We start from the raw sequence: 25,918 nt of genomic DNA on the forward strand, positions 1-25,918 counted from the left end.
TCAATGACGACCCCCGCCGTGACTCCATCTGTACAAACTCCTCCTCTTCCCCAAGGCGCTGGAGGCGGCGCTGTGCCTTCAACCGCACCAGCGCGCTCAGGCCAGAGAGACGGAGGTGGTAGTCTAGGCACCTTTGGAGTAAGATCCTTTCGTCCTATCACTTCGCTTCCTTATGCCGTCTATAGGTCAAGTCTGGTTTGGCGCAAATGCTCAAGGTGGGCGCTGGGCTTTTCTCATATCTAATCTGTTGATTTACGTCTTTGATCAAGGGCGGAGTCATCATGGATGTCGTTAATGCGGAACAGGTTGGCTTCTTTACTAACTTGGATCAAACCTCTTTGAATCTGTTTACTGGTAGGCTCGGATTGCGGAAGAGGCTGGCGCGTGCGCGGTCATGGCTCTCGAAAGAGTACCTGCCGACATCAGAGCGGAAGGTGCGGATCATCACTGACATTCAGCCTGTCATTTATCATATCTTTATCTACAGGTGGAGTTGCCCGAATGGTTTGTGAATTTATTTTGAGAAAAACCGAAGATATATCCGCTGCTTCAGAGCGACCCGCAAATGATCAAGGAAATCGTGGATGCCGTGACGATCCCAGTCATGGCTAAGGTCCGTATAGGACATTTCGTTGAAGCACAGGTAAACTACCTCTTGCCTGAGTAGTAATCTATGAGATCCGAATTAAATTTTCATTGCAGATCCTCCAAGTCATCGGGGTGGACTACATTGATGAATCGGAGGTTCTGACTCCCGCGGACGACGAACATCATATCAATAAGCATGGGTTCAAGGTGCCATTCGTATGTGGTGCTCGCGATCTCGGCGAAGCGCTTCGTCGAATTTCCGAAGGTGCAGCGATGATTCGTACCAAGGGCGAAGCTGGTACCGGAAATGTGGTCGAGGCAGTCCGTCACCAACGGGCGGTCATGAGTCAAATACGGCGCGCAAGTGTGATGAATGAGGAGGAGTTATATGTCTTTGCCAAAGAAATCCAAGCCCCATTCCATCTTCTCAAAGAGACTGCAAGACTAAAAAGACTGCCCGTCGTTAACTTCGCCGCCGGAGGCCTCGCGACGCCCGGTAAGCTAATCGTGCTAAATCATCTGATAGGGCGTGACATCTACTTTCATACTAGCTGATGCAGCCTTAATGATGCAATTGGGATGTGACGGAGGTAAGCTTCCATGTCCGCCTTTTGGATAGAACCCTGCTCACAAAAGTCACCAGTCTTCGTTGGTTCTGGCATCTTCCATGTGAGTGGCGAAATCTCTTGGCTTTCATCTTCTCTTGACAATTATCTCTAGTCCGGCGACCCTGCAAAGCGTGCACGCGCTATCGTGCAAGCTGTAAGTGCTTACTCCCAAAGTTTTTAATGAAAAGCTCAACCTGCTCAGGTGACGCACTATAACAACCCCAAGATTTTGGCCGAGGTAAACAGATTCGTTTTTGGTTTGCGCTTGTTCGCCTTACATAAAGTCATAGGTGTCTGAAAACCTCGGAGCGGCGATGGTGGGATTAACGATGTAAGTGCTCGAACCACTGGTGGTAAATCAACTCTTAATCCTCGCCCATCAGTGACGCTGATCTTAAAGGCGGCCATCTTGCAAAGCGCGGATGGTAAAAAGTTATCGCTCCAAGGGATCAGGACTAGATACTATCACTTGGATGGCATTTTCAACAATGTTTATAAACAGAGAATCTATTTCAACATAAAGCAACCTGTATTTGTTCTCTTCGATATACATTAGATATACATCACCTTGTACGCACGCCTTCATCAGGCTCATCGTCAGATGTGGAGTCGAACAATACGTTTGTGCCATTCTTTTCTACAAGGTAGGCTACTTGGAGCTTTCTATGGTTTCATGTCACTGCATTTCAATGAGCCTCAGTTGTAAGCGATGCAAGTAATGCCCTCCGTTTCGTACGGAAAGTGCACGAAAGACATCATTCTGGAACTTTAAATTTGACCTTGAATTCAACACGTCTCTCGCACAACATAGGATGCAAACGACTACTAGAATAGATTGATATCGCCAAGAACTGATGTAAAACGACACACTCCATGTAACTCTCCCAGAACCTTGCTAAACAACAGGAGTCTCAATAGGTTGTCCATCGATGCCAAGGGAGCCTGTCTTTGCCTTCTCTAATTGCATGTCGGCAATCTTTCGGCGACCTTCGGCTGCACGAAGGTCGACAGTTGCCATATCCAATTCGTGAAGAGCTCGGCGAGCGCCTTTCTCATGCTGTAGATAGTCAGACCCAATATGTGCCCGATGAGCTTGGAGACGTGCAAGCTAGATAGTTGTCAGACACTTGGCGAAGGCGGAGAATAAAAAGTAGGCACCTCCTGTTCAAGATCAGCAGTAAGCGATGGCTTTGGTTCGTAGGTTGGAATGATGGGTAATTTTATTTCATTGTGCACCAAAGGGGAAGCTGCCTTGATGGCGGGCTGGGGGGAAAGTTTTGTTGGAGGTGCCGACGTGTTGGGTGGATAGATACGTCGACCCATTCGGGGACCCGTTGGATAGTGTGAAGTAGGTGTAGGGTGTGGATGGGGTGGATGCGTACTAGAGGGGTGTGAACTTGGAGGGTGAAAATTGGCATTTTTAGGATGAATTCGAGGACCTCTGGGAGGGGATCGCGACGGCCATCTTCGTGGTTGCCCACCACGCATGGTCGAGTTATTTATGAACCTTTGTCGGAGTGGCGAGGGCGAAGGTTCGCGTTTTGAGCCTGATGTTGGTTCATCAGTTACCCGAGGGGATTCACATTTCATCTCTAGTGGTTGTACATCGAGTTGTTCAGACTTTGGTTCCACTTTAGCATTGCTCGCAGCCTGGCCGTGACGTTCACTCGGAGGAGGGGGATGAGAAATAGGCTGTGACTCAGAAATGGGTTCGACAGGTTGGCTCTTCGTCTCAAGTGTATCTGCACTGGGTTCAAATTTTGGGCGAATTGATTCGGACTCAGGAGGCCGTGAGATTGGTGCGGGATTTGAATCAGGCCTCACTGGCGCAGCAGCAGCACGAGAGGGTGAAGGGGAGCCCTCGCGAGACTGAGGGGTATATCTGCCGCGGCGTTGTGTGCCACGATCATATGGCGAATGCGGTAGAGGGCTGACGGCTATCGAGTGATTTCCAAGTTTTAATGGCTTTCTTGGAGAAGATGACCGGTAAGGACTACGCGAGCGTCTGTCTCTGTAGTGTGGTGGTGGAGAGGAACGTCGCCTTGGTGGTGAGCGAGAGCGGCGACGGGGTGAGCCTCAGCAATATGTCGTCGGAATTTAGAAAAAAAGAATGGTGATAGGCAACCCCAAAGTTGCTACTCACCTCTTCTCCTATCGTAGTCTCTGTCCATGTCGTATGGTCGGCGGTCTCTATCATAATCCGCGCCTGGTCTCGAATACCGAGGACGATCTCGTTCATTCCGACCCCAAGGTTGCCTTTCTCTATCGAATCGCGAATCATAGTCTGATATGCGTACTGGTTCGTTCCTACGAAATCCATCATCCCTTCTGTTATCGAACGGCGGTGGTCGATATGTGTCAAAGTCGCGTGGTGGTACGTAGCTGCGGTCTCTTGAGGAGACTGTTTCGCGCGGTCGTGATGGAGAAATTGTATTGCGAGCAGAATATCTGTCGCTCTCCAATCGTCTGTCATCACGACCTCGCGGAGGTGACTCTGGTCTCGGAGGAAGGTTTGCCATGAAGTTAATGAGCAGAGAGTGTTGGCCTGGGATTCTAACAAACGCAAATACTCTCACCTCAATATCCACGATCATTTTGGGTTCAACATGAGTTCGACATTTTATCCCCTCGCCTCCCTATCTCAAATTGAAAAGTCACCGTCGGGAGAGGATGGACTACCACAGGAGCTGGAGGAGGACTTGAGAGCTTATGCGTGCAAGCTCATCCACCAAGCTGGCATTCTGCTAAAACAGTGAGTATCTCGGTGTCTTGCACAAATGACACATCTCACCCCGCCTCGAGAAAAGGAAGCAGGTGGCTGTAGCGGCAGCGCAAATATTATTTCAAAGATTTTGGTTTGTAACGTCAATGAAGCAATTTGGGGTCGGGGTCAGCTTCCCATATTCCGCTTCGCCTGTTTTTGTACTAACACTCTCACAGGACATCGGTATGGGGGCCCTATACCTCGCGTCAAAATTAGAAGAATGCCCGCTTCGAATGCGTGATCTGATCAACGTTTATGATTTACTTCTTCAACGCGCCACTCACTCTGTGGGTCCCAAATCCGACCAACCCTTCCATTATTACCCTATGTCGTACTTCGGATCAACGTTCTATGACCTCAAGGATGCGCTAGTTGTTTCAGAAATGCAGATATTGAAGCGACTAGGGTTTAACGTCCACGTCGTGCTGCCCTATGGCACCTTAATCAACTATCTCAGAGTCTTGGGTTTAACAAGTCATCAAGACGCTTCCACTCGCGCGTGGGGGTATTTAAACGACGCGTTTGTCCTGATATGATTTTTCTCAACTCATTATCTAACCTGGTCGTGATAGTCTGCAGACCCCCGTGTACGCCCTATACCAAATACCAACAATCGTCAGCGCAGCCATCCTCCTCACCATCCGACATCTAAATATTTCTCTCCCGTCAACGCCACCCACATGCTGGTGGGAGTTATTTGATGCTGACTGGGAAGATGTATGGAGTGTTTGTGGGTTTATCATGCGGTTATACCGACAACGAACTCCTGGGGAAAACAATAGGCTTGCACGAATGTTGACCAAAAAAGAGGTCCGCCGGTGGTTGGAGGAACACTATGCCCCCGAAAGCCAGCAGGAGGAGGTGACATGAGAGAATGCTGGTTCAGTGTACATTATCAGAGCAATTTGATCAATACTTAAGTTAAAAAAAGTGTCTTTGGTGTTTGTGAAAGTGTGCGATGTCATTTCGGCTGATCGAATACTTGGCAGTTCATAAGTAGCACCGACAACGTTTACTTCCACATAATTACTTGGACATTGCTTCATGCTCGACCACTGCTCAATCTCTCATAAAGGCATGCCGTCTATTCAGCTTCTTCCTCCTCGCTGACGACGTCCTCAGGCGGCATCGTTCTATGGTCGCGTTCGTTCACGCCAGAAGCTGCCCAGCTTGCAACCTCTACAGCATCCCCAGTTAACTCCCTCATACGCGAAGCACTGATTGAAGGTCGAACCGCAGACGAAAAATATGAGAAAGATGGATACGCTGTTAAATGGACATTTGTCAATGACCTGGAATTGATTTTTGTGGTACGCAAAACAGTGGTAGTTGTCAATGCTCTATTCACACATACCGCTGCTACAGGTGGCATACCAGCGAATTTTACAGCTCACCTATGTGGACGACTTACTAACTGCTTTGAAAGCGCTCTTCGTGAAATGTTTCGAACCTTTTATCGCTGCCTTCGTTGCATCCATTCATGCTATGAATGCCGTCAAGAATAACGCCTTACAAGTCACTTTATGGGACTTTGGGAAAGCATTTGATGGCTGGGATAGGGCGTTCGACAAGCTTTTGCGAGGATTTGAGGAAAAGGCTGCATTGGTGTGTTCATCCGAGTCTGCTTTTCATAACCTGCTTAAAAACACTCAAAGGACCGAAAGTCGCGGTTGAGACCAACAACCCGACCGGCGATTGAGGAGCTAGGCACTCCCCCATCTGATGATCAGAGCACCAGTATGTATTGCTGATTTCTTTTATCGTTGAATTTCGGCTTATCTCGCAAGCCCCTACAATTGCCGTGGACGCATCTCAGGATGAACAGCAAATAGCGAGAAATGTCCAGGCTCTCAAAAACAGGCTACGTGGTCGTGGAGGCCGCCGCGGGGGAAGGGGAGGGCGTGCTGGGGCCAGTGAGAAGGAGAGTCACCCAAATTCTGAGTACGTCTCTTACGTCGTTATATTCCTTCTCTTTCTTTGACACCTTTATACAGCTCCGAAACTCCAACGAAAAGCAAAAAAGCTAAAACTCAGAGAAAATGGGGCGATACGGCGCCCACGGAGTCCGATATGGCCTCCCTAGATTTTAGCATCGATAAACCTGATGCTGCTACCAGCGATCTTGGCTCGCATGATTTACAATCCCTAGTCGATCAGGCGTCCTTGGGAACGCGAACTCGTGATGGTCTTTATGAAGTGAAAGATTGGGAGTTCTCACAAGGAAAAGACAAACGGACAGATAATTTGCTTGCGGGTGCGCTCAAGCCACTTGACCGCAACGCGTCGAGCTCCGCCAGCTCCCTGGGACCTTTAGGATCCCTGTTCGCTCGTCTAACTGGCTCGAAAGTCCTCACGGAGGCTGATCTTAAGCCTGTGCTGGAAGGGATGAAGCAACATCTCATGAAGAAGAACGTGGCAATGGAAATCGCGGACAAGGTGTGCGAAAATGTGGGGGAAAATTTAGTGGGCAGAAAGGTTGGGGGCTTTCAAAGTAGGATCCCGTGCACTTTCCTCCCCCCGCTATTTGACTGACAAGGACGCCCAGCTACTAGCGCCGCAGTACATCTGGCGTTGTCGACATCTTTGACGAGAATATTGACACCAAAGACATCGACAGACCTTTTGTTATCGATCAGAAACAAGTTATCTTCGCCGCTGCCGTCTACGCAACGCCGCGTTCCCTATAGCATCACTTTTGTTGGTGTTAACGGTGTCGGAAAGAGTACAAACCTGTCAAAAGTCTGCTTTTGGCTAATTCAGAATGGTTTGCGGGTTTTAATTGCTGCATGCGACACATTTAGGTATGCTTCTGCTTTTTTTTCTCTGGCGGCAATTCCTTAAAGGGAGGTTCCTTTCAGGAGCGGAGCTGTTGAGCAACTTCGTGTTCATGTCCGGAATTTGAGCATGCTTGGTGTCGATGGCGCTACGAACAGCAAAAGTCGAGTGGAGCTCTTCGAGCGTGGGTATGGTAAAGATGCTGCTGGCATAGCAAGGGAAGCCATTGGTTACGGTTCGTCGGACCCTTGCTTCCATCTTTTCCCAGATCTAAGTCGGTCTTGAACAGCCCAAGAAAATGACTTTGATGTTGTCCTCATTGATACCGCCGGTAGAATGCAGGATAATGAGGTATGATGCTCTTTATCATATCAATCGGGGAGTTGTTGAAATTACTCCTATTAGCCTCTCATGCGTGCGCTTGCTAAGGTGTGTGTTCTGTCAACTGGTGTGGATCATTGATTCAGGGAGTTAACTTTCGTTGCAGCTTGTTGCAGTGAATAACCCAGACAAGATCATATTTGTCGGCGAAGCTTTGGTTGGCAATGAAGCTGTTGACCAGCTCACTAAATTTGATCGTGCTCTACGTGACTTTTCATCTGTATCCGGCAGAAGTCGTGGTATAGATGGGATGCTAGTGACTAAATGGGACACCGTTGATGACAAGGCGAGCCGTTCTTGCATTATTTTACGGACCGACGGCTGAATATCTCTCTTCAGGTGGGCGCAGCCCTGTCAATGACTTATGTTACGGGACAACCCATCATCTTTGTGGGTTGCGGCCAGGTATGTTCCAGCAATCGGTCCCTATGCATTATCTCACACAAGCGGCCAGACTTATACCGATTTAAGGCAGTTGAGAGTCGCAAATGTTGTTGAAGCGATTCTCAAAGATTGAATACATACATAGACATTTTGTGCAAAGATATACGATATACACTAAGATAGAAAAAGGATAATATTATGTACCGGCGTAAAGGGGTGGCCGATGGAGGCATCCTGAATAAATTAATACTCAAGTTAGAAAGAGTTGAGCTGACAATTAGCTGTGAAGGAGTGGGAGCGGAGTAAAGTTGTCATCATGTCACGGTTTCCCCTTCAACGAATCTCCAGACAACTCTCAACTGTCATGAAAGTTGTTCCCGTTCCCGTTCTCCAGGACAATTATGCGTATCTCCTCATAGACGAACCTTCAAACAAGGCAGCTGCTATCGATCCATATGACGTTGGTAAGGTATCTGCAGCGGCAGACGCCCTTGGAGTTGAGATTGTCGCGGCGATAACCACACACCACCATTTAGACCATAGTGGAGGGAATAAGGTACCTTTCTTTTCATGGCACCGTGCAAATTACTCACAAACCAGCTGCTTAGGACTTTGTAGGTTTTATGCCGTTCACCGCTTACCCCTTCTCATTCTTAATGTAGTCGACACGTTACCGCAACGCCGTAATCTATGGAGGCAGCGACGAAATTCCCTCTTTAACGAACCTTGTGAAAGATAAGGATGAATTCAAAATCGGAGACAATATCCTCGTCAAGTGAATATCTTTAATTTAGCCCTTGCAACTTGCCATACTCAAAGATCCCAGATGCCTCTCTACCCCCTGCCACACTCAAGACTCCATATGCTATTATGTGACTGATGCTTTAAACAAAACGCATCCTGGTGGGGTCTTTACGGGGGATACACTTTTCATCGCAGGATGTGGGCGTTTCTTCGAGGGTACTGGTGGTGAGATGATCAAAGCGTTGAATTACCTCACCAGCCTCCCAGATGAAACCGTTGTTTACAATGGGCATGAGTACACAGCTGGCAATCTTTCGTTTGGCAAACATGTCGACCCTCACAATGTTGGGTTGGACAAATTGGCTGGTTTAGTGAAAGAGAATGAGATCACCACTGGCTTGACGACCATCGGTGACGAGAAGACGTGGAACGTGTTCATGCGCCTCAACAGCGAAGCCGTGAGGCAAGTGGTCCCCCAAATTGTGGCAAACCAATCCTCAATGTCAACAGGCAAGCAACATCTGCATCAGGTCATACTTCCGAGAGTGAAATTATGGACTCGTTGAGAAAGCAAAAGAATAATTACAGAGGGTAATTAGTTCCGTTTCCTGCTTGGTGACAGCTCTATAAACACTCAACCTAGATGAACTTCAGGCCCTCAGAATTGTAGCGAGAGCTCCGCGGTATTATATTTGTTTCCTTAGTCGTCACGGCGAGCGCGTTGTCTATGGACGCATTAGTTGAAGATCCTTCTCGTGAAGCTTGCAGGGCTCACATTGGCGAAGTCTAACCCTTAGCCCAACCCGACGGCCTTCGTGACTGCGGCACGCGCGTAAGGGATGTACGACAGTGTATACCAAATATAAGCCAGGTATTCGATAAAGACAAAAACTGGAAGAAAATGTGAGAACTTTTCTTCAAAAAAAATGGAAGATAGGCCTCACTTAAGCATAAAATCTGAAGGTGTTAAAAAAAAAGTCAGCAAACGGCGTTCATTGGTTCGCTTGGACGGATGTACTTCGTTTTTCAGCACAAAAGCTCCGACAAAGACGAGACCTATTGATGCAAGGAAGACTATAGACGCGACGACGCGAACAGGTTTGAACATCTACATCAAAAGTCAGAGACAAAATTAATTGGAAGACGGCTCTCACAAGTTTTAGTTGTTTCAAGAACTAAACGTGTTGTGGTTATTTCTTCAAGCGATTTGGGCAAAACATTTCAGACTTACGCCAATGAGAAATCCGGTTCCTATGAGGGAAACAATGGTGCCCAACACGTAGAGTACTGTACGGAGGTCAGTATTCAACAAAAGAGTTACGCTAGAGGTGCGCGTACCTGCGAAAAGACCCAGCTGACCGACAAAGAGGACAATACTTCCTAGTATGCTTAACAGGAAACCGACTGCAAGGCTGTAGGGGCGTGAATGAGCAACGTTAGTACATGTCTCTCGCCGGTAGCTGCTAACTGACGTACCATCCAATAAAGCCATACAACCTTGTTGTTCTTGATAAGCCGAGAAACTTGAACGCAGAGTCGCCTTCGAAGAACTGCGTCTCTGGTATGGCGCCACCAGCGGTCTCAAGGTTAAACCAACCGCTAGGCATGGAGGCGTCGAGGATGCTGTGTTTTGAGTTGAATTCAAAGGTCGTAAACTTGGCGACCCAGCAGCCGCTATGCACGTGCTTAACCGAACGGGGAAGGTGACCGTCCAATGAGCGTTGTTGACCAATCACAATTTGGCGCTCTCATTACGTAAAAGAACTTTGAGAAAGTCTTGACCAACACCTTTCCGCAGACATGTATCATAGAAAGTTAAACGCATAGACGACATACATGACCAAAAAAGAAGGGACATTTGCAAAAAAAATTATTATCGTCGAACAGTCATAGATCATCTCCCATCAAACTGGCGAAACCTTGCGACGAAGAGTCTCCTGGATATCGGACAGTGTCCTTGCCGTCTCAAGCGTCGAAGGACCACCGGGCAAGATGGTCAGTCGTTGTTTTGTGGTATTGAGAAGATGCTGAACGTTCGGAATCACCCTGGGGATGAAGTCGGTGATCAATTTATCCTGTATGGATGTCGTAAGCGCTACTCTGCTGCAAAATCAAATAACTGCTAACCTCAGGGCGAAGCAGAGAAACTGAGCGTTGCAACCACCACAAGGACGTCTTGAAAGTCTCGTCGTTTGGAGGTGTCTCACCCACGACAGCGGACAACTAACGGGGGAGTCAAGATAAGCACATATAACTGGGCAAATCACATACACGATGGACAAGCGTCAATATCACGGCTTGCGAGACAAGGCTTACTCCGTTGAGTGGCATGATGACTTCGGGGTTTGTGTGCGAAAGGAGGTCACGCAGTTTTGATGCGTCTTGAGTATGCAGCACCCCGAGGTATATTTCATCCCATTGCTCGGGTTTGATAGGTGGAGTGCGTTCGGCTTGAGTTTGGGTCGGTGGTGGCGGTTGAGGAATGGTGGCAGGATGAGATGCTTGAGGGGCTGCAATGCTTGTCCCATACCAGGGTGCATGCATAGGTTGCGTTGGATGTTGGAAATTGGCGTGGCTGGGGTGCGTGTAGCTCGCAGGGGCTGGAGGAACAGGTGGCAAATTCTGTTGGCGAACATGAGACTGATTGATGCTTCCCTGCAGTTGCGGCACAGTAGCGCCGGGGGAGCTCTGGGACGGTTGGGTTTGCTGCAAATGATGATGGGGCGCGGGAGGATTCATCGACAGGAATTTGACTTGATCAGATAGTGTCCTGACAGTATGTTCCAATTCCCGAATAGAGGTCTGCATGAAAGGGATAAGCAGGAGTTTTATTTGACATGGAGATCTATCACCTCATGACTGCGGAATGCTTCGTTTTGCCAAGCAGTGAGCTCTGTTTTAACGCTATGAATTTCGTTGCGCAGCTCCCTGAGAATCTCTTGGTGCATTGTGGACGACTGCTGAGTGTATACTGGGATAAACGTTTTCGTTACCGCCTCCTTGACATGCCGCTCGATCATCGGGGTGAGATTCGTTGACAGGACATGAGCAAAGTGATTTGAAATATCAGGACGGATGAGAAGCTTCTCCATTTCATGAGGAAGACTCTGATGAACATTATAATCAGCAAAGGCGGCGGTAGACAATGTCTCTACAAATTACCTGGCCGACAAAATCGATCAACCCTCGACCGATTTGGTCATTCAAGGCAGCCTTGACCTCATTCTTGGTGATGTTCTCAAGGGATGGAAGAACGGAGTTTTGAACTTCGCTTTTAACCGCCAGTTCTACGACGCGCGTTGTATTCCTCGTGAGCTCCGTCGAGATGAGTTTCAAAATCTTCTCCTGACGTGCAAAATCTTCGGCTTGTTCGTGTGCACGAGCATCCTCCAACCTTTGATCTACAAAGACGCATATCAGCTCGGTTTCTTTTAGAAAAAGAAACACTACAAACGTTGTTTGTCCATTTCTTTGCCAATGAGGCGACCGATGCGAGTGTGCAGATTTTCTTCGGTCTTTCGAAATTCTCGGGTGAGAGCTTGCCCCAACGATGACTCGCCAATCAAAGTAGCATCTGAGATTTTGACACCTTTCTCTTTGTCTTTGAGATTTTCCCCGCCTTCCTTCCAGTTGACATTCTTGCCTTTGGCGCCCTTCGCTTTGGACTCAGGGAAGCGGCTATCGTCACGATTGGGATCATTCTCTATGTCCTCCGACGGGGGCGTTCGCGAACGAGGAACGAATGCGGGAATAGGTGCTGGTGGTGGGGGAGCATTCGATGATACTTGAGGAATGACTCGTTGAGGTTTAGGATCTTGAATAGGGGGAGAACTCTGCGGCAGTTGGAAATGAGGGAACTTGGCGCTGGTGGACATGAGTGCGTTGTCGAACCATTCCTTGCGGATTAATATCTGATCTACACCGGTGGAGTGGACTGAAAACGCCACCAACGCCAAATCACCAGAAGGAACTTTCGCTGCCACGCATGCCGCGTGGGCTTCATCACCGTTTGGATCAGCATCAGCCGTGAGAACAACAAAATGTATCGTGGGCTTGGGTCCAGCAAACTCGATGACCTGTTCGAAATAGCCGCGGACAGCTTCTTCACCAGAGGTGAAGGATGGCTCAAAATTGATTTTGAAAGCGATCATGCTATCACGTCGACTGTTAGCCACCCAGAGGGTCTGGATCCTCGAATCGTAAATGACGTGACCAAACATATCATTATCTTCTTGTTGGCCATTGATGAACTTGACCGTCGAAAGCACAGTTTTGGTAGAAATTGACAATAGTTGGAGAATTGTTCCATTCTTGCGACCAATTATGAGACCACCGTCAACGAACGTCATCGATGAGGGAATATCTTCGCCACGAATTTTATGCGTTGTGTAGGGGAGCCTATCGTGCATGTTCCAGATCGTGAGTGTAGAATCTTCGGAGATGGTAGCGAGCGCGTAGTGCATAACGTCAAAATCAAACGCTACCACGGGCTGTATCAAGGCTTAGCTTTTTGTGATCAAAGAGGACGATCAAATGGCATACCGAAGAAACCGTGAATAGCTGGCCTATATGATGGAGATCCGCATGTGGAAGCGGTTGATTATGAAGAGCTAGAGTGTTGGCTAAATCAATAACGTATATCTTGTTGTCCGAAGCGACAGCCAATGTATCTGGCTCTTTGGGATGCCACTTCACCGCACGAAGTGCATCAACGTCACTCGTCGGAGGAACACAAAGCAGAAGGAGTCCACTGGGGGGGTGATGAGCGACGCAAAACAGACTGATGATGTAGCTTACGGTACATCGTCCGTGATGACCTCCGGCAGCTCCCACACAACAAAACCTCCATCAGATGTTACTCCAGCGAGTCTGTTGCCATAGACTGCCATATCGGTGATACTTGATGATGGAGAGAAGACTTGGGGAAGTTGAAGGAGTGTGCGATCACCGCTGGATCTCGAGATTACTCGTACACGGCCTAGATAACGATGAGGCTCAACTCAAAAGGAGAAAGTTAAAAGGGCAACCTCTCGTCATTGCATATGCAACCCAATGCGTCGCTCCAATGGTAGTTCCAGGCAAAAAGACCGAATCTTGTTTAACAAGCGCGATAGCGGTAGATTTAACCGAGTCGCGAGGCGCTTGTATTTCGTCGAGCTGCTGGGAAACATCAAAGAGTATGGTCTGAACTTGAGGGCTACGGATCCGGAGTAAGATAGTGGACCTCCAGCAATATGGAGATAATATACCTGGGACTTGACTGTGGTTTAGAAAATTTGGTCTGGGTTGCGGATGCTTTCGGCTTGGCACCGCCCCTTGGCCCTGGTGAGCTTTCTTTTTCGCGACGGTTGAGACTGGTGGGAAGTTGAACTGCGGCTTGAGGAGGACCTTGTTGCAATACAGAAGGGTCAGTCAATCGGACCTGCGAACGCTGAGGTTGATTTTTCGGAGGGGATGCACGTGGAGATGCAGTGCGATTGGGTACTGGCTTTGTTGGAATTGGGGGAAGAGGAGGGCGGCTTTGAACATGTTCACCTATGGAGAAATCACCACCGCTTAGATACGCCTCGTAAGCGGGAGCCTGCGGTTGCACAGCAGCAGCAGGGAAATGTGATGGTTGGCCACGGGTTAAATTCTCAAGGAGGTTTTCGACAGACTGGCGCTTGGGGTCGGTGACCGTTGTCCACGAACTCGAATCTTCATTCCCGCTTGAAACGCTAGCAGGCTGCGGAGGAACGGGTTTCTTCTTGACAGAGCTCGTAGTTGACGAGAGATGATCAAACGGAGACGTAAACTCAAACATAGATCTGCGCGGAGATGGTGGTTGAACTTGCTGTTGCTGAGCGGGGTGAGGTGGAGGATTGACTTGTGACCGAGGCGACATATCGGTGGGTTGATCGTGCTGATCATACGGACGATGACCCTGCTCTCGCTGGTTGTTATATGGCGGGGAAGGAGCAGCCGTTGTCTGGGGACCCCTTTGCGCCTCTGGATAGCTTGACCTTGGAGGTCCGCTGCAAAGAAAGGGATACCGTGAGCTCGATAAAAAGCTACCGCTGAGAAAATCATTTTTTAAACACTTACCCGCTCATAAGTTGCTCCAACAGGATTTTCTGGTTCTCGGTGTGGGGTGGGGAAGCATTGGAACGTTGCGACGACCCGGGAGGAGTAGGGACTTGTTGAGGTTGTTGAGGCTGCTGGGGTTGTTGGGTTTGCTGAGTTGGTTGGAGCTGCTGACTTTGTTGGGAATTCTGTACTGGGGCTGAACGCGGACCAGGGCCGCTAAGGAGCGAGAGCAAAGCGCTTTGCCTATCAGCGTTTGTGGTATTTGTAGAAGTAGAGGGATTTAGAGGTTCGTCCGTCAAGGGCATAACTGGAGTAATGGGGGCAGATACAGATAAGTTGTCGGAAGATGGAGTATCCAAGGTTGCGGACTGCTGACCCTGGTGATCGGGAGGAGAGCTGATATGATTGAATAGAGAATCAATAAGGTTTGGAGAAGAATTGTTGGAGAGATGCTGGAACTGCTGGTGCTGCGACTGTTGATGCTGTGACTGTTGAGTAAGTTGAGATTGTTGGTTTGGAGGCGTTGAGCTTCTCGAGAAAAGCTCGTGTATACTGCGATTATCCATTGCGGAGGTGCTAGCAGCAAAAGAGAAAAACAAAAGGAAGAGATGGGCGGGTGATGGTGGAAAGAAACAGAGCCCGCCGTCGTCCGAATTTTCAGTCCTTACAGCAACGAGCAGCGAGGTCAAACACGCACAGAACACGAGGATTATCGGCAACTCCCGAAAACAAATACCACCAAATACTGATTATCTATTTATGTGGTCCAATCCGAGATCAAGGTGAACATAATCTCTTGTGTAAACCATGATTTCTGTGTGTACCTCCTTTCATTGGTATCGTTACAAACTCACCCTTCTTTAGACCATCAACGTACCCGTCTCCCAGACTTGCGGCAGCAGCTCTTGCAACTGCGGCGAAAGGTGACCTTACTGTTTCCCTCCTGTCGTTCTCATCTCATCCGTACTTTGCTCAGTTGTGCCTGCAAGCCTGGTGAATGCAAGTGCTGATCGGAATTTTACTCCTAATTGTACATTGTATCTTAAGAAATTGATGCTGGAAAGAACTAAGCTGTCACCTCTCTTCCTGCAAGAATATGAATGATCGGCCGCAAGTCATTTCAACAAAGTACTTACAAGGTCTTCATATCGCCTACGTCTAAGCGGATCCAATTCTTGAAGTTGCTGCAGCATGTTGTTGCATTCTCTTGTCAACATCGCCAGGTCAACGTCAGTGGCGTGGTCCTTTATTAGCATTCGCTTGTAGCAGACGATCGACTCCATGCACCCTATGTTGAAAACGTTGATGTTGTCGCTAGATAAACGACAATGACATTCACGTACACTTGCTATCAGGCTGTTCGTCGAGCAACTCTTGAATGGCAGTTATTTCACTTTCAAGGGTAAGCCGATCGCATGCTTTATATTGTCCATGATCAACTGATGCGCAATGACTAAAAGACAGCTCTTACTTGACCCAACAAGCCACCGGTGGTACATCCACACACTTTGGTCGTTTGGGTCCGTATACATCGCATTACGGATAAGTTCAAACTCTGCACACCAAATGTTGCTATCTGTAACATACAAAAGAATGTTCATGAGTGCTTACCTGTTTCTTTCGACTTGCTTTCATCCAGATCCCCACTCTCCCAAAGCGAGGACAACACCTTAGATCGCTGGTGCCATGCACTGAAGTTTGAAAAGTTGGACTCAATTTTTCGTGAGGTGTAGGCTAGTTCGGTCGCTGGTGGTCGAGGTATCGGCATGTTCGCAAGGATGTATCTTCGGTAATCCCACGCGTGAACTAGTCAGAGTGGAAGAATAAACATGATGAAGGCTGCAGATCAAAAACATACAATTTCTTGGGTCTGAATCCAGCATTTTCTCGACGACAAATAACTCCCTATCCCAAGCTTCCTTTTTCCAGGCGTTATCATCTGTGTCGGATTCTGGTACGTCTGGTATATTCTCGAGACACCATCTTCGATGATTCCAAATCCAATAAACCTTGGGATGAGCTTTCAGGGCAGTCATTGTCATAGACAGATCTTCCGACAGAATTTTCAGAATGCCCTGGTGTGAACTGGTGAAATTAATGTATGCCTGACCCATGTGAAGGCAAACCTACTTCTGTTTGAAGAGGCCATTGACGAAGATATTTCGGCGGTAATTCCAAGTGGTGTAGAATTCGGGGTTCAGTTGAAGAATACGCGTGGTAAGATTAAACGCGTCCTCAGACCAATCCTTGTTTTTCTTCTATGAGAGAAGCATGCTCGATGAAGTAATTACAATGCAAAGGAGGCTCCAAAGTCATACCCTGCTTAGAATGACATTCGTTAGCGAAAGGTAGTCCTTGATCTTGGATTGTTCACGTTGCCGTTTGGCTTCGCGATCCTGGACAGTTTGACGGATTCGTTTGACACCGTGCTTGCGTTGGAGTGAATAAGGGGAACACAGCGCTCTGAGAAGTCAACTTACCATTTACAAGGGAGAGAAAGATGATAGTAGACCGTGTGAATTTTGACTCCGCGTCGAATCCGCAACTTGCACCTCAAATCTCAACCATGCCTTCAGTGGCATTGAAAAGGGCGTCCTTGGAGGACTTGAAATCCCACTTTCCCCTTACATTTCCAGTTCCGACCCCAAAATCACACTCAGACCTCATTACAACCAAGGAAATACAGCGAGAAGAGGATCTCTTGCGAAACCCAACATCTTTCCGTGCATGGTGGTCTGCTATCAACTCCACGAGGGAGGAGTTTGTTGCTTTACAGAAAATTGAACCCAGTTCTACCCTCCCGGACGAAGTTCATGCTATCCTTGGTCCACTCGCTTCCCCTCTTTCGCGGCTAACTCTGCAACGCTTGACCTACCTGTACGAAGCTGCCTTGGTTCACTTTCCCAACTCTTTCAAGCTATGGAAATCCTATCTCAACATGCGCTCGGGTTTTGTTCTTGGTAAACTCGTAATCAAGAAGAGAGCGGGGGGGAAAAAGAAGTTACCTGAAATGAAGGACGCGCTGGAGGAAGAAACAGAGGATTTGGAGGACTGGGAGGAATCCTTGGATCCAGTCGTGGGCTGGGAGGAATGGAGAAGCTTAGTCGCAACGTTTGAGCGTGCTTTAATGTGGCTACCAAAGGTGTGACTTCTTCTTTACTTGTTACGTCCGCTGAATCTTCCATCTATGTAGCTCCCTCGTCTCTGGCTCATGTACTTTGCCATTTTCTTTCATCCCAAATGCCCCCCATTACTATCTCACACGCATGCGCGCCGAACATTCGATCGAGCGTTGCGAACTCTCCCTCCGTCCCTCCACTTCCGTATCTGGGTTCGCTACCTACTATGGGCAGGACGGAAAGGCGGCGAAACCACTGTCGTTGTCTATAAACGATATCTCTCCGTCGATCCTAGTATTACGGAAGGATTTACGGGCCTTCTGCTTTCCTCGACAAATTCTGCCCCACGTCCACTAGAAGCTGCTAAACTTCTTTTGTCTCTGGCCAGAAAAGCTGCAAGAGGAGAGTACACGAGTCCGGAAGGCAAGAGTCCGTACCAACTTCTTGGGGACTGGATCGACGTTGTCGAGGCGTATTCGGAGGAGGTTGGTTTAGATGCCGACGAAACTGACGAATCAAACGATGCTATAGCGAGGGAGGAATCTGAGGCTGCCGAAGCTGCGATCTTTAAACCCGAAGCTGTATCGAAGGATGGACAACTCATAAGGTTTGCAGGTCCCGCCGTTCCGGTGAAAGCTGATGGAACGGCTGCTCAGCCTTACGATCCTGATGAAGATCCTTCGAGCTCGAGAAGGCTCAACATTGAAAATATCATCCAGAAAGATGGTTTGGCTGTGTACAAGGACCAAGCTGGAAGGTTATGGACTGGTCTTGCGACGTACTGGATCAAAAGAGCCGAGTTTGACCGTGCAAAGAAGATCTTCGAGCAGGGTATCAAGAGTGTCCTCACAATACGCGATTTCTCGCAAATCTTTGATTCATATGTTGAGTTTGGAGAATCCCTACTCAACGCGATGATGCAAAGTTTGGAGGAGGAAGATGATGACAGCGGGGAAATAATGGAAGAAGTGGATCTTCGAATGAAAGAGCTTGAGGAGTTGACGGATCGCAGGCCGTTCCTATTGAACGATGTGTTAATACGTCGAAACCCGAATGACGTTCTGGAATGGGAAAAACGGGTTGCACTGTGGGGCAAACAGGATGAGGGGGGTAAACAGGATGAACAGGTCAATGGGCACCTGATAGTCTGTGATGTGAAGTCTGACCTCCCTTTAGGTTGCAAACACATATTCCAAAGCTCTGGAAACTATCAATCCGCGAAAAGCCACCAACAATCTCCATCGCCTATACGTCAATTTTGCGAAGTTCTACGAAGAGGGAGGAACAAATGGTCAGGCGGACAAGGACCTGGAGAGTGCGCGCAAGATATTCGATAAAGCCACCAAGGTAAACTTCAAGTTGGTTGAAGATCTTGCGGAGGTATGGTGCGAATGGGCAGAAATGGAGATTCGTCACGAGTACGTCAGACCGCCTTCAAAAAGCTTCACAGCTCAATAGATGCGACAGAAATTACGATGAGGCCATACGAGTCATGCAACGCGCAGCCGCGATCCCGAAAAACACGAAAGTGAATTACCACGATCATGTCAGTTGTCTCTGAAAATCAACGCTTTCAGCATGTCATAACTTCTTTTTTTCTTTCCATAGACGCTGTCATCCCAAGCACGTCTATTCAAATCTCTGAAGCTTTGGTCGTTTTATGTCGACCTTGAAGAGTCTATTGGTACAGTCGAATCAGCCAAGGCCGTGTACGATAAAATTCTGGAACTTCGCATTGCCAATGCCCAGATCATCGTCAACTATGCTGCATTCCTTGAAGAAAATAAGTACTTTGAAGAGAGTTTCAAAGCAAGTTATTTTTCTTCCCTTGTCATTCATATACTTACATGACTCTAGGTATACGAGCGTGGAGTGGAACTATTCACCTTTCCTGTATCCTTTGAAATCTGGAACATCTATTTATCAAAGTTTGTAAAGCGTTATGTCAGTTATTTCATTATTTTAAAGTCTTTTTGTATCTGAGATTTTTTAGGGTGGAACGAAACTCGAACGCGCCCGGGACCTGTTTGAACAATCACTGGAAAAATGCCCGCCCAAGTCGTGTAAACCGCTCTTCCTTATGTATGCGCAACTGGAAGAGGACCACGGGCTTGCTAAACGTTCCATGGCAATCTACGATCGTGCTACTCAGACAGTGGCCGATGCAGACAAATTTGAGGTTTGTCCACAAGGGGTGTTTTTTTTTACTACTGCTCAAATCTGCCTCATAGATGTTCACAATTTACATCGCCAAGGCGACCGCCAATTTCGGTCTGCCCGCTACTCGACCAATCTACGAACGAGCTCTGGAGGGTACGTCTGTTTGAAAATCCGTAACAAGCTGATGACTGAAAAATTAGCAGTTCTGCCTGATCGACAAACGGCCGAAATGTGTCTACGATTCGCAGCTCTTGAGCGCAAACTTGGCGAAATTGACAGAGCTCGGGCCATCTATGCCCACGCATCGCAATTTTGTGACCCCCGCATTAACCCGCAATTCTGGAGCGAGTGGAACACATTCGAAATTGAAACTGGTTCCGAAGACACCTTCAGGGAAATGCTGCGAATCAAAAGAAGTGTACAGGCACAATTCAATACAGAGGCTAGCTACCTGGCTGCACAGACAACGGCGGCGCGGCAAGGGACGACGAAGGTAAATGATGATGATGTTGACTCACAAGACGCGATGGCTGCTGCTGAGAAAAAGGTGGCAGGCGGCACGAAAGGGCCTGCATTCGTCGCTGCCACTGCTACGAAACTTGCACTCCCTGATACCACAGCGCAAGATGGACTCACAGCAGCACCGACAGTCAATGCAGACGAGATACATATATCGGACGACGAAGATTTATAAATCTGCCGTGGTAGTGTACTGCTTCGATAATACCATTTTTCTTGTCGTTTGCTTTCAATCCTTCTCCCAGCGTTCCACTTCCACAACGCATATATCCTCCCATTCGGCCTGCCAGCCGGAATCTTCCAAAAATGGTTGCTCGACCCACCTTGAGACAGCGGCGCGAGATTCATCGAAAGACACAGAGTGACTACGGAGCAGGTTAACCAATTCGATGTTGAGGTTCAGTGACCGGTGGTAGGCTGGTAAGATACTGGGGATGGAGACCACTGGTCGATCACGGCATGAGTGACTAGAAAGCTGGCGAATGGGACAACAAGTCACCAAATTTTTCCAGAGGCCATGTAACCCATAGCGGCTCAGTCTGGACCCATTCCCAACCTTTCGCCTTGTGAGCTTCGTAAAGAACTGCCTCCAGATTGTCTATAGTCGAATTCATCTTTCTAAACTGCTTTTGCTAGGGTATTCGTTTGGTTAGAACGAGAAGGAAACAAAGGCGGTAAATGCGCACCAGTTTTATGAGGATCGAATCCAACTCTGCTATTCGTTTTTCCATCAGAGTTAGTTTAGGGACCACCAAATGGGTGCGAGGCATCCGATCTGGGATGATAGCGAGTGCATTCCTGAGCGAATCACCTGCGGTAATAACGAGTGTTGCCAATTATGAGGAGATTAAGGTGGCATACTGTAGGTCTGTACGAAGATCGACAAGACTCCTTATGGCTTTCAAGCCATCAATAAGAATGAGATCATCCCAAGTTTCTGTGATAGACCGAAGCTCGAGTAATATAGACCTCGTTTTTCGGTGAAATGTGGATTCTGTCAGACGCGACGGTGATGATGGGGTCGTTTGTCGTGCCGGGGACGCTGTGGGTGTAGATGGACCTCGAAAAGAGGCTAAACGGCTCATGAGAGTCAGTGCAAACAAACACTGCGATACTCCCTTTCACCACAACATGGCACGAAAACGAAAGAACAGAACGCATCTGAAAGGCGGCGCAGCACAAGAACCGACAAAAAATGGCGTACCAAAGTCTTTTATCATCAAGCATGGTCAAGTTGGATCGTCTGTATCGCAGCTTGTACGCGACATGCGAAAAGTGCTCGAACCCAATACTGCCAGTCGATTAAAGGTCTTTTCATTTCAATACCTCATCAACATTGTCGTTATTCACACATTACTTACAGGAACGAACTAGAAATAAACTAAAGGATTATCTTGTCCTTGCACCCACACTTCAAGTTACCCATTTGCTTGCATTCACCCTTACGCCCATAGCTCCCTCTCTCCGTATCGTCCGCTTGTCAGATGGACCAACACTCAGTTTTAGGATTGAAAGGTACAGCCTTATCAAGGATATCCTCAACACGTCGCGCAGAGCCCGAAGTGTAGGAATGGAGTACCTCAGTCCTCCTTTGGTATGTTTTTTTTTCTATCATTCTTTGACTATGGCTAAAATATTTGATAGCTTGTCCTTGCCTCGTTTCCTCCGCCATCTCCAACGACGCCACCTCATCTTCCCCTTCTTATGAAGTCATTTCAATCTATCTTTCCACCTCTTTCTCCCAACACTCTCAGTTTGTCCTCTGCCCGCAGGGTGGTCTTGATATCATACAATTCAGAACGTGGAACCGTTGACTTTCGTCACTATGTCATCAAGGTCAAGCCCTACGGTGTATCAAAACGAGTACGGCGTATCCTAGAAGGCGCTACCAATTCTAATCCAAATTCGGGAGTTTTGGATCTAGGCAACGAAAAAGATGTCGCGGACTTTCTTTTACGAAAAAGAGGAGACCCTGGCCCCGACGGGGGATACGAAAGTGCGGCGTCATCTACAGAGAGTGTGGCGGGCGACGACCGAGACGCTGTCGATTTGGCGGAAGATTACGTCGGCAGAAACAACAAGAAGGGACAAAAAAGGGCCGTGCGCCTTGATGAGGTTGGCCCCAGGATGGAATTGAGACTGGTCAAGATAACTGAAGGGGTACCTGGAAAAGAGGGTGGCGTGATATATCATGAATTTGGTACGATCTTCACCATTCTTTTCTCCACCAGATTTTTACCGAGATCAACAGTGAAAAAATCGAAAAAGGAAGCCGCTGCGCAAACGGCTGTACATGCCGCAAAAGCCAAGCTGAAAAAAGAGAGACGAGAGGAGCAAGAACAAAACGTCAAACGGAAAGCCGCCTCGTCAAAAACAAACAGCAAAAACGCTCTGGTTGATGCGCCTTCCGGAGATGAGATGGACGAGGATGAGAATAGTGGTGATGACTGTCTTGGAGAGTGGGATGATGACGAAGAGATCAGCGACGGGGATGCGAGCGACGTGAATGACGATGAGAGCTCGGAAGATGAGCGCCCGACTAAAAAAGTGAAATTTCGTGGCAAATAATATACTACGGCCGTATGCATGGTGCTACTTGAACCATCGACTGAAGAACCGTTCTGTCCTCATCTTCACACCCTCCCAACTGTCAAGCGCAGGCCTGACGTCGAGGAAAAACGAGAGATTGCTGTTTGGAGACCCCGGGTTGTGACCAGTGTAAAAATCAATGATATACCGCATGGGTGTACCGCAACGATTGATGACCCAGTCATGGCGATCAAAGGGCGGCGAATAACTAGAAAGAAACGTGAATTGGGAAACAAAATAGGCTTTGCACTTGACGTACCCAAGGAGCGTCCTCCAGCGGGCCTTCAAGCTCCTTTCTCCCGGTTTTCCTTTGAAATTGACTAAACTGACGCCACCACATGCGTCTCCGCCTCTCCCAGCTTCCCATTTCAATATCTCACCCCAGGCTCGCTCGTTCACAGCGTTGTGAATCGGAACGACAGTCTTCATGTCGGTAGCTTGAGGATTGTGGTTTTTGCGCTGCATTGCGGAGAAGAATTGTGCTTCTGAAGGATAAACCCACTTTCCATCCTGAACTTTTGGAATAGAGGAGACTTCTCGCTCAGTGGAAAGCGGTGTTGGCGATGCAGCGGGGGCATTCGAAAAAAATTGGGACCACGTTGAACGAGACGTGTGGTCTACGGGACATGCATCCTCGTTGCCGACGTGTGTAGTCGCTTGGCCGCTGTTCGTAGTGGCGTGCGTACTGGGGTTGTGAACGGGGCATGACGATTGGCCGTTGGCGGGAGTTGTCATTGAAGAAATGTTATGTTCCCACGACTCCGGACCGACGATCGTGACCCGGCAATAGAGGTTTACCTTTTCCGGACTTGATATCTCTTAAATAAACGGGTACTCTACGCTCAAATGCGCATCCCCTACCTTTGCTTCACACAACAATGCCCTCTTCCGCGCCCGTCTTTGCTACTCCCCTTACGAGGTTGTTTAAAATAAGCCACCCCGTCATGCTTGCAGGGTGAGCTACCTCACCTACGAGCCTTTTCCTGAAACTCATACAACGCGTATAGCATGAACGTCGCTGCCGGCCCAAAGCTTGCCGCAGCCGTTACAAACGCAGGTACGGTCCATCCCTCAAAATTTATTTCGCCTGCTCAAATAATTATCCAAGGTGGTATTGGCGTCATTGGCGGTGTTCGCCAGAGCCCAAAATTCCTTCAGGGTTCCATTGACGAGTTGAAGAGTCATTTGGAAGACAAGAACGCTCCCTTTGGTGTTGATCTTTTGCTCCCTCAAATTGGTGGCAATGCTCGCAAGACCAACGTAAGGAAACCTGTTGTCGCACTCCCCCACAACTTCACCCACGCTTCTTATAGAAAGACTACACTGCGGGTCAATTGCCAGAGCTCATTGATGTCATCATCAAAGGAGGGGCATCCTTGTTCGTTTGTGCTGTCGGTGTTCCACCCAAGTGGGTCGTCGACAAGCTTCATGCTGCTGGCATTCCCGTCATGAAGTGAGTCTCGCATTTCCATATATATCTCTTGTAGATTGTTTACCTTGAAATAGTATGATAGGACACCCCAAGGTACCATTCTCTCTTCCAGTTGAATGACCCTTATATCTGATGTGTCGCCCATTAAAGCATGTCGCGAAAGCACTCGCTCAAGGTGAATAAGTCTTCAACTCCTTCAATGGTCTGCCAACGCTAAAAATGGGCCTCTAGGTGTTGACATCATATGCGCTCAGGGTGGTGAAGGAGGCGGCCACACTGGAGATACCCCGTTTTCTATTCTCATCCCTGCCACCGTCGACCTTTGTAAGAACGCAAAGAGTCCCCTAACCGGCGAGCCTGTCATTGTCGTAGCAGCTGGCGGTATTGCGGACGGCCGCGGCCTAGCTGCTGCTCTCTTGTAAGTTTTTCGGTCATGTTACTTTGACATCGGTCTAACACCCGCCACCAGATACGGAGCGTCAGGTGTCTGGGTCGGAACTCGATTTGTTGCCAGTGTAGAAGCCGGTGCCCCAAAACGGCACAAAGAATTAGTTGTGAGCGCTGGATATGACGATGTCATCCGCACGTTGGTATACTCTGGGCGACCGATGAGCGTGAGGAAGACTCCCTATGTCGAAGAATGGTGCGACCGCTTCTTTCTTCTGCTGATTATGATCTTGAGCCGCAGAACGCTAGGGAAACAAAGAGGCAAAAGGAGCTCTCTCATTTAATTGCTCAAGGAAAAGTCCCACATGAGGTTGAGCTACAGAATCATCCAGAAAAGTCCCTGCAAGGCCTTTCTTGTAAGTTTCGTAATCGAATGTCCTGTGTTCCTTATTGACGCATTCTAGGGCTCATGGGACGCGTTGCTGGATCAATCAATGATATCAAGCCTGCGAAAGACATGTCAGCTTCTCCTTCTTGTCGAGTGAACTAGACTGACATTTCTCCTCCAGTGTCGACGAGCTCGTCAACACAGCAGCGAGCGGCCTAAAATCTGCTTCGAGTCTCCAAGTCGTAAGGCCGAAACTATGAACAAGTCAATCAATGTAAAACTAACTATCTATTTAACATCGTATGGATCCACCCATGTGAACTGTACTGTATGTACTATGCACATAATTACCCCTATATCAACAATATCTACCTCGCCTTGGCTCTGCTCGTAGAATGTCTGGTATGAACGCCCTCTGCGTACGTAGAAGTCCTCGTCAATCATCCAAAAGCTCTGCCAGTTCACGGGCCTCTTCTTCACTTAGCGCAAATCCTCCATCATCGTTTGGCGTTGATGCAGGGGGCGGCTCCCGGTTTTGCACTTCATCTTTTGAGGGCGCCGGCGGGTTCAAGAGATCTGTTCGTCATATAAGTACAAATTCATCATCCTACAGGGAAAACGTGCCATGTAATCTCCATTTGCGCACAGTACGATCCAGACTGGTGGTGATGATCCACGGCTCAGTTTGCTTTTTGCCATCCGCATTGAGCGATGTGCGATGCCATAGGCATATTGCAGTAATATCGTGCCAATGGGCATCAGTCTTGCTAACCAGTTCCGGTTCGTCAAGGCTGGAAACCTCAAATACTCGAAGAACGTCTCCAGCACCAGTGATGAGGTATGGCTCCCCAAGGTCCGTCAGGGAAAGGGGAAGTATTGCTCGAACGGCGACTGGGTGAGCGATCGAATTTGATTTTCGAGGAACAGCTTCTTTTTGCTCCTCGGGTAAAATCTGTACGGTGTCGTCGGCGGACGCTAGATAAACGCCTCATCAGGACTTGTATAAGCAGAATC

General features: G+C 48.3%; 13 protein-coding genes across 13 annotated transcripts; 7 read left to right on the top strand and 6 right to left on the bottom strand.

Annotated features, from left to right (window-relative positions):
• Positions 1-3: 3 nt before the first annotated feature.
• On the top strand, positions 4-1,625 carry LACBIDRAFT_247304 (uncharacterized protein; the record flags this gene model as incomplete). Its single annotated transcript, XM_001878254.1, has 13 exons — positions 4-138; positions 186-215; positions 270-305; positions 359-434; positions 488-504; positions 554-643; positions 703-1,084; positions 1,140-1,178; positions 1,232-1,257; positions 1,309-1,350; positions 1,399-1,434; positions 1,487-1,527; positions 1,580-1,625. The coding sequence occupies 13 exons, from the start codon at positions 4-6 to the stop codon at positions 1,623-1,625; spliced, it is 996 nt and encodes a 331-aa protein (XP_001878289.1).
• A 466-nt stretch (positions 1,626-2,091) lies between these two features.
• On the bottom strand, positions 2,092-3,715 carry LACBIDRAFT_316057 (uncharacterized protein; the record flags this gene model as incomplete). The annotated part of the gene is made up of 3 exons (XM_001878594.1): positions 2,092-2,304; positions 2,355-3,271; positions 3,340-3,715. The coding sequence occupies 3 exons, from the start codon at positions 3,713-3,715 to the stop codon at positions 2,092-2,094; spliced, it is 1,506 nt and encodes a 501-aa protein (XP_001878629.1).
• An 87-nt stretch (positions 3,716-3,802) lies between these two features.
• LACBIDRAFT_146293 (uncharacterized protein) lies at positions 3,803-4,713 on the top strand (the record flags this gene model as incomplete). The annotated part of the gene is made up of 4 exons (XM_001878255.1): positions 3,803-3,948; positions 4,004-4,085; positions 4,137-4,480; positions 4,533-4,713. Coding segments are annotated over 4 exons (753 nt in total), but the record flags the coding sequence as incomplete, so codon positions are not given.
• Positions 4,714-5,004: 291 nt separating this feature from the next.
• Positions 5,005-7,633, top strand: LACBIDRAFT_316059 (uncharacterized protein; the record flags this gene model as incomplete). The annotated part of the gene is made up of 13 exons (XM_001878256.1): positions 5,005-5,035; positions 5,083-5,270; positions 5,326-5,565; positions 5,616-5,697; positions 5,748-5,901; positions 5,955-6,451; positions 6,506-6,761; positions 6,819-6,970; positions 7,025-7,086; positions 7,141-7,164; positions 7,223-7,402; positions 7,456-7,521; positions 7,571-7,633. 13 exons carry the CDS (start codon positions 5,005-5,007, stop codon positions 7,631-7,633), a joined length of 1,995 nt encoding a protein of 664 aa, XP_001878291.1.
• Positions 7,634-7,822: 189 nt separating this feature from the next.
• On the top strand, positions 7,823-8,810 carry LACBIDRAFT_183753 (uncharacterized protein; the record flags this gene model as incomplete). The annotated part of the gene is made up of 4 exons (XM_001878257.1): positions 7,823-8,056; positions 8,109-8,114; positions 8,163-8,275; positions 8,327-8,810. The coding sequence occupies exons 1-4, from the start codon at positions 7,865-7,867 to the stop codon at positions 8,808-8,810; spliced, it is 795 nt and encodes a 264-aa protein (XP_001878292.1). The 5' UTR covers positions 7,823-7,864.
• LACBIDRAFT_399532 (ER-to-Golgi vesicle protein transport Sft2) lies at positions 8,771-9,866 on the bottom strand. The gene is made up of 7 exons (XM_001878595.1): positions 9,721-9,866; positions 9,583-9,656; positions 9,476-9,531; positions 9,399-9,419; positions 9,189-9,352; positions 9,020-9,135; positions 8,771-8,969 (listed from the first exon to the last, which is right to left on the bottom strand). Exons 1-7 carry the CDS (start codon positions 9,849-9,851, stop codon positions 8,884-8,886), a joined length of 648 nt encoding a protein of 215 aa, XP_001878630.1. The 5' UTR covers positions 9,852-9,866; the 3' UTR covers positions 8,771-8,883.
• A 282-nt stretch (positions 9,867-10,148) lies between these two features.
• LACBIDRAFT_316062 (uncharacterized protein) lies at positions 10,149-14,876 on the bottom strand (the record flags this gene model as incomplete). Its single annotated transcript, XM_001878596.1, has 11 exons — positions 10,149-10,319; positions 10,372-10,467; positions 10,516-11,046; positions 11,097-11,351; positions 11,407-11,645; positions 11,699-12,734; positions 12,787-12,994; positions 13,042-13,222; positions 13,272-13,441; positions 13,494-14,258; positions 14,329-14,876. The coding sequence occupies 11 exons, from the start codon at positions 14,874-14,876 to the stop codon at positions 10,149-10,151; spliced, it is 4,200 nt and encodes a 1,399-aa protein (XP_001878631.1).
• A 549-nt stretch (positions 14,877-15,425) lies between these two features.
• LACBIDRAFT_233141 (uncharacterized protein) lies at positions 15,426-16,739 on the bottom strand (the record flags this gene model as incomplete). The annotated part of the gene is made up of 6 exons (XM_001878597.1): positions 15,426-15,666; positions 15,751-15,882; positions 15,936-16,116; positions 16,169-16,415; positions 16,464-16,568; positions 16,629-16,739. Coding segments are annotated over 6 exons (1,017 nt in total), but the record flags the coding sequence as incomplete, so codon positions are not given.
• A 137-nt stretch (positions 16,740-16,876) lies between these two features.
• LACBIDRAFT_316064 (uncharacterized protein) lies at positions 16,877-20,283 on the top strand (the record flags this gene model as incomplete). Its single annotated transcript, XM_001878258.1, has 9 exons — positions 16,877-17,452; positions 17,504-18,556; positions 18,606-18,847; positions 18,897-18,975; positions 19,038-19,238; positions 19,287-19,373; positions 19,423-19,608; positions 19,661-19,742; positions 19,793-20,283. 9 exons carry the CDS (start codon positions 16,877-16,879, stop codon positions 20,281-20,283), a joined length of 2,997 nt encoding a protein of 998 aa, XP_001878293.1.
• Positions 20,284-20,337: 54 nt separating this feature from the next.
• LACBIDRAFT_316065 (uncharacterized protein) lies at positions 20,338-21,193 on the bottom strand (the record flags this gene model as incomplete). Its single annotated transcript, XM_001878598.1, has 4 exons — positions 20,338-20,552; positions 20,608-20,740; positions 20,795-20,906; positions 20,970-21,193. 4 exons carry the CDS (start codon positions 21,191-21,193, stop codon positions 20,338-20,340), a joined length of 684 nt encoding a protein of 227 aa, XP_001878633.1.
• Positions 21,194-21,239: 46 nt separating this feature from the next.
• Positions 21,240-22,676, top strand: LACBIDRAFT_316066 (uncharacterized protein; the record flags this gene model as incomplete). Its single annotated transcript, XM_001878259.1, has 3 exons — positions 21,240-21,416; positions 21,472-21,702; positions 21,753-22,676. The coding sequence occupies 3 exons, from the start codon at positions 21,240-21,242 to the stop codon at positions 22,674-22,676; spliced, it is 1,332 nt and encodes a 443-aa protein (XP_001878294.1).
• Positions 22,677-22,700: 24 nt separating this feature from the next.
• On the bottom strand, positions 22,701-23,462 carry LACBIDRAFT_247446 (uncharacterized protein; the record flags this gene model as incomplete). Its single annotated transcript, XM_001878599.1, has 3 exons — positions 22,701-22,905; positions 22,957-23,230; positions 23,303-23,462. Coding segments are annotated over 3 exons (639 nt in total), but the record flags the coding sequence as incomplete, so codon positions are not given.
• Positions 23,463-23,575: 113 nt separating this feature from the next.
• Positions 23,576-25,164, top strand: LACBIDRAFT_247855 (uncharacterized protein; the record flags this gene model as incomplete). The annotated part of the gene is made up of 11 exons (XM_001878260.1): positions 23,576-23,652; positions 23,705-23,754; positions 23,806-23,957; positions 24,011-24,150; positions 24,204-24,222; positions 24,280-24,304; positions 24,361-24,547; positions 24,599-24,772; positions 24,826-24,932; positions 24,981-25,035; positions 25,086-25,164. The coding sequence occupies 11 exons, from the start codon at positions 23,576-23,578 to the stop codon at positions 25,162-25,164; spliced, it is 1,065 nt and encodes a 354-aa protein (XP_001878295.1).
• Between the last annotated feature and the right edge of the window lie 754 nt (positions 25,165-25,918).

This window comes from Laccaria bicolor, genomic scaffold, assembly GCF_000143565.1.
Source record: "Laccaria bicolor S238N-H82 LACBIscaffold_6 genomic scaffold, whole genome shotgun sequence".
Taxonomy (NCBI): Eukaryota; Fungi; Basidiomycota; class Agaricomycetes; order Agaricales; family Hydnangiaceae; genus Laccaria; species Laccaria bicolor.

Coding starts and splice junctions, on each gene's coding strand:
- LACBIDRAFT_399532 (XM_001878595.1), bottom strand. CDS start 9,851: ATGCCTAGCGGTTGGTTTAACCTTGAGACCGCTGGTGGCGCCATACCA. Junction 9,353..9,398: donor TCTTGAAACAACTAAAACTT/GTGAGAGCCGTC, acceptor CTTTTGATGTAG/ATGTTCAAACCTGTTCGCGT. Junction 8,970..9,019: donor AAGGGTTAGACTTCGCCAAT/GTGAGCCCTGCA, acceptor ATGCGTCCATAG/ACAACGCGCTCGCCGTGACG.